The following is a 6,000-nucleotide window of genomic DNA, read 5'->3' as shown; positions in this document are numbered from 1 at the left end:
AACATACTTATGCACATTAACAGTAATTTAGTGAATTTTACTTACTTTTCATAATCAATTTATTAATTAGCTAAAAGAAAGATGTTAATATAAACAATAAAATGCTTTATTTGGGGATTCATTCGAGATATGAAGGTAGCGAAGGGGGCTAATATACCTTTTCAAGGTAAATGGTATTTAGTAACAATTATCTCTCCTGCGAGTAAAATTTGGGGAGGGGGGGGGGGGGGCTGAACCCTCTATGATGCTTTGTGCCTAATGGTTAGGTCTAACTTTGCAAAAAAAAAAGGGGGGGGGGCTAAGCCCCCCCCCCCCCCCCCCCCGGTTCCGACGCCTATGTACCGTGAGTTTGTGTTAAGTTTATCTATAGAAATTAAGGGATCTTTGGTGAGCAGTGTGGCCAGTGAGTCTTTTTCAAAGGATAAGTTTGTGATTGTTCTAGAACCTTACTGAATATTTACAAGGTTGCAAAATATGGATTCAAATTTTCGCGCCTTTACTATTACCGCGAATAGTTTACGACATTTATTTTACAAAAAAAAAATATTGTGATAGTGCACCGATAGCTTCATAAAATTATTAGTATACCAACTTTGTGTCTGATTTAAACAGGTACAATACACGTGGTTTAAAATGAATAAGTATTTTAACTTGTTTACAAAATGGCGTAACAGAAAAGGGCGGAAGTGGGTAGTTTTAGTATCCTGCACGATATGTCAAAAGTAAACGTAAGGATAATCTGATGTTTTTGTGAGGATTATATATAGGCCTAACGGTAAACAAAATTGTGTTTAGTAGTAGAAGAAGTTTATAATTTTGAGTTAGATTTAATAGTTAGCTTAAAGGTGCTCAGAGTTAATACTCCAGTCAGTCCAGATTACATTTAATTTTATCTACATGTACATGTAACGTTACAATTGTTATTTATTATTAATAAAGCCTTTGGTAGTCGGTAGGATTTTAAAATACTACGACGTAAACTGATGCCCATGCTCAGTGACATTTGAAATTGCAATTATGAGAAACTGAGAAGTTAAGACAAACTTAAAGTTAAGTATGACGAAAACACCATATTCCATAACGTTGCTTGGCTGAAAGTGAAAGTAAGTTTAGACCTGAGTGTGACACATGATCAAAATAAATGAAGTAACGTTAGAATAAACTTGAAAGAAACATATTTTCAGAATGTCGATTTAAAAAACACTAGTCAGGAGACACACACATATATACATACCACATATATATCTTGATGATGACCCAAGCACCATTGGCCCCAATATACAGGGCTATATATATAGATCATTAAGTACGTTTTAATTAATGTATCTATAATTATATAATAGTGTTGTGTTGAGCCGGAGGCGAGTGCTCTATGTATCAAACCCTGACTACTATTTAGGCATAGTACATGCACAACACAACACTATTATTATTATGCCGACTTTTGAATATACTGATGTGCTTTGCTAGTAGCTGTGACGTTCGAGTGTTGACAAGTCCCTAAAAATAATCACCGGAAAAGCAAGCGTTTGTTTTTTTTCTTCAAATTAATCAATTGATTTGATTGTTACCATTGTACCATTTGTTATGTCATCTTATCAACTCATTAAAATATATACGAAAAATGATGGAACTATTGTGCTGGCAAAAAATGGTCCTTGGCCAGAATTGATTGGTCTTAGCTTGACCAGTACATGTAAGTAATTACATATTTGTAAACGGTGTGGCATGTAGACAGAGTCAGAATCATTGAGCTAAACAGCAGACACTTCTATTTGTCAATCTTTTGTAATCACAACAGTAAACCATTGCAAGTATATACGGCAATATGTACAATATGTTTCCTTAGAATATGACCTCAATCTTATCTTTTTATATGTCATTAACAATAAAGTTGCTCTTTTATGCTAAATGAACCCATTGAATTACGGTAAAAGTTTTAAGAATCTATCACTTGGATGTTTTGTTACATGTCAAATCATGATACAAATTTGTGATTAGTATCATTACGTTTAAATTTCAAGACTCTTACATAAACAACCACAACTATGAATAAAAAAATATCAAGACATCAGACTACTTGCAAGGATATGGATCCTGTGTCCATATGTGGCTGTTCTTTTATTTACTCTCTAAACAACTTTTAAAAAAGGAATATGCACACAAATGCTAACAAAACTTTGTTTAAATGAAGACAAACTGATGGATATTTTCTTTGTGCATGTTTCAGGTTTAGGCGGTTAATTTGAGATTTTCAGAATGCAGTATAACCCTCCCCCAGGGCCATATAGCACTGGGTACCCTCAACAGATCCAGGGCCAAACACAAGGCATTCGAGCCCCACTTCAGCCAAATAATCAGAGGTAAGCTTGTAGAACTCAAGGATTCAAGTCATCTGTTGATGTTAGTGAGGGTTAATTATTAAAGGTGGCCAATTTTGGTTAATTGTTATTGCACATGATTTTTGCATATTCTTGTAAATATTGTCAGTGTATCATACCAAATTAAGTTATTGTTTTCATATCATATGCGGAATTGAACACAAATATTAAACTGGTAAAATTTTGTTGTTGATTTTTTAAGAAAATGTTCTTTTTTTTTTTTAATCACGATTTCTTGTTCAGCTGGTTGGTGAGCATTGTCATTTTGCTTTTATGTTATAAATCCTGAAATCCTGATAACTAAAGCTTTGGAGGAGTAGGTCATAAAATATTGACACAAAATAAAAAGTAGAAAGTGTAAGCTTCAGGATTTTTACCCACAGAAATATGTAAACTTTTGGAGTTATTTTTCTTCCTTTTTAGCTCACTTGAACCAAAGGTTTAAGTGTGTTTTTCTGATCACCTGTTGTCCTTCGTCCGTCTGTCCGTCCATCCGTCAGGAAACTATTCACATTTTTTACTTCTTCTCTAAAACCACTGTCGAAATTTAATTAAAAATCGTGACCCCTGGACTAAAACTGGGGCCCCAGACAGGGTTCAAAGTTTAACATAGAAATACATAGGAAATTTTATAAAATCTTCTTAAGAACCACTGCACTTGAAATGCCAATAATTACATTAAAGCTTATATAAATAGTGAAGATTATAAATTGTAAAAATTGTGACCCCAGAACCAAAACTGGGGCCCCAGGCAGGATTCAAAATTTAACATAGAAATACGTAGGAAAAATGTAAAAAGATCTTCTTCTGAAGAACTACTGCACCAGAAATGCCAATATTTACACAAAAGCTGGTAATATATTGAAAATTCTAAATGGTAAAAATCGTGACCCCAGGAAAAAAATGGGGGCCCCATGTGGGGTTCGAAGTTTAACAAATATAGGAAACATGTTTTGAAAATCTTCTTAGGAACTACAATGCAACAGTTTTGGATATTACTATGCATACTCCTTAATTGTAGATTCTGAATTGTGAAAATCGTGACCCCCAAGAATGCACGAAGAGGGGGAGAAAGAGAGATGGAGAGAGAGAAAAATAAGAATTACACACTGATCTTTTATGTTAGATAAAAACGCTTCAACTTCTTAAAACAAACAGAATTAAAATGCTACAGTTTTGAGATTATTAATCAAGCATCCTCAATTTGTGAGGATTCAAACTGTGGAAGCCATGACCCCCAGACTAATACTGGGGCCCCAGGCGGGGTTCAAGGTTAAAATAGAAATATAACGGAACATGTTTGAAAATCTTCTTTTCAAGAACTAAGTGCAACAGTTTGTGGGATTACTATGCAAGCATCCATGACTATTATAGATTCTTAATTGGTGAAATTGTGACCCCCAGACTAATACTGTAGCCCCAAGAGGGGTTCAAAGAACTATATATGATAAGAGTTAAATTTGGCCCCCATAATTCGTCATTTTTTAAGTGTTTCGGGTGCAATAAAATGTTAACTAATTTTTTAGAAGAGTTGATATAAAATATATTTTTCATCTATTTATTTGATTTATTTGCACTCACTGGCAGTATATGACGTCAGATGTGACGCCATTTCTATAATTCAATCAAAATCAGCCAAAAATTGACATTTTTCTTATCTATTTACGAATGGGAAATATAGAGCGCATGCTTGAACAAGGAAAATTTTTTTGTCACTTATTAGTCCTGGCTAGGTACATCTCTGATTAAAATATTTTATTTGTTCAAGAATGCGCTCTATGTTTTCGGAAGGAAAAACTGCTTGAAAACAAGCTGTGTTACGCTAAAAATGCATAAATGGCGGGAAAAGGTTGTCGTTATAATGTCGTATTTCTAAATTGTGGGCGCTTGAACCAAAATGAATGTTATGTAAACACATCACATACATATCTGTACTAAGAAAACAAAGAATGATAGTAAAATGATGATGTTCATTTTAGGGGGCCATTTTAGGCCCTTATCATATATAGTCCTTTAACATAGAAGTAAAAAGGACAAATGTTCAAAAATCTTCTTCTTGTGAACTACAATGCTTCAATCAGATTACTAAGTAAGCATCCTAAAATAGTGTAGATTCTAAACTATAAAAGCTGTGACCCTCTATCTAATACTGGGGCCCTTGAAGGGGTTCAAAGTTCAACATAGAAATATAGAGGGAAAATGTGTAAAAGTCTTCTTGTGGAGAATTACCATACAATGTTTCAATATGTGAGATTACTTTGCATGTATCTTTAACTAATACAATATAACTCTAAATTATTAATAAAGCTGTTACCACCGGACTAATACTGGGGCTTCAAGAGAGGTTCAAAGTTTAACATAGAAATATGTATGGAAAAATGTTTAAAGAATTTCTTCTCAAGAACTACAGCATTACAGTTTGCAAGATTACTATGCAAGGATCCTCAAATAGTGTAGATTCAAAATTGTTAAAGCCAACCATAAACCATGAACCAACACTGGAGCCTCAGAAAGGGGTTTAAAGTTTAAAATGGAAATAGCATATGCTCAAAATAGAATGTTACAAGGAACTGTTGTTCAGGTGAGCAATGTGGCCTACGGGCCTCTTTTTTTTTTCTTTTCATAAATCTATAGCTCTATAAAATTATGGAAATTGGGTGCATTTTGATATCTTTATTAAACCAGATGGTAAAATTTCTTACACATATGGAAAAATAATTATGAAATTACAAAATATTACTATTTAAGAAAAATTTCTATAATTGTAACCCAATTATATGCTTGGAAGTGCAAAAAAATGCAATTTCCTATTTTAAATAGTAGATCACTTATTTTGAGATGGCCTTTAAAAATAACAAGACAACAGACGTTTAAGAATCTTATCAGATAATTGTTTAAAAATAAAGATTTTTTTTTATTTTGCTCTTTATTACACCCAAGTTGGCCCCAGTAATCTAACATGTAATTTCAATTGACTCTTCATTCACATGCACTCTTAACATAGAGGGAACTACATCCTAATACCGGTATCATTTAAGTATGATGAGCTGTGCTATTCAAAGATTCAAGGAAGAATAAAATAATAAGTTTCCATTTGGATGAAAATGATTATAAATAACCTGAGCAATGATCGATTGCATTAAGTGAACTACATAGGGAAAATGCAGTGAAGGCAAAATTTGATTTTAAATAGTCAAAATAAACCCCTCATATGACACTCCTTTTCCTGTGATGCCCAGTGATAGTACAAGAACCAAGTTTAACATATGGACTATTTAAGATGGACTAAAGTCCATAAACCAGTAAGTACTGTGTTGATACATGTATTCATCTGATGGTGGTTTGCCTCACTCAATATTTTTTAGCAGATATCGATAGTGATAATTATAGTCATGTATTGAAGCACTCAGTTTGACAAGGATGAAAATAAAACCTGGATATAATTATGTCGATTGCATAGATAGATAGATTAATCTATCATTTTTTTGGTATAAATGTCATCATACATATAGATATACTGATACATTTTGTACATGTATAGATCGGATCAGTAATAGATGGTCCTATTTTGAAAGAAATGGTGATTGAAGGACATAATATTAATATGAAATATGATACC

At 33.0% G+C, this 6,000-nt stretch overlaps 1 protein-coding gene across 5 annotated transcripts in view; it reads left to right on the top strand.

Annotated features, from left to right (window-relative positions):
• Positions 1-665: 665 nt before the first annotated feature.
• LOC105340044 (phosphatidylinositol 4-phosphate 3-kinase C2 domain-containing subunit alpha) overlaps positions 666-6,000 on the top strand; it is a 46,027-nt gene continuing 40,692 nt past the window's right edge. For 3 of the 5 annotated variants that reach the window (XM_034457671.2, XM_034457660.2, XM_034457674.2), the window contains exons 1-2: positions 666-775; positions 2,231-2,363. In XM_034457671.2, coding sequence (XP_034313562.2) covers positions 2,260-2,363 — 104 coding nt within the window. In that variant the 5' untranslated portion in view covers positions 666-775; positions 2,231-2,259. Of the gene's footprint in view, positions 776-897; positions 1,104-2,230; positions 2,364-6,000 lie in introns of those variants that run through there. The other 2 variants (XM_034457665.2, XM_066085808.1) reach the window with 2 other exon arrangements.

This window comes from Magallana gigas, chromosome 5 (assembly GCF_963853765.1).
Source record: "Magallana gigas chromosome 5, xbMagGiga1.1, whole genome shotgun sequence".
NCBI classification, from domain to species: Eukaryota; Metazoa; Mollusca; class Bivalvia; order Ostreida; family Ostreidae; genus Magallana; species Magallana gigas.
This window is presented reverse-complemented; position numbering and strand designations above follow the sequence as displayed.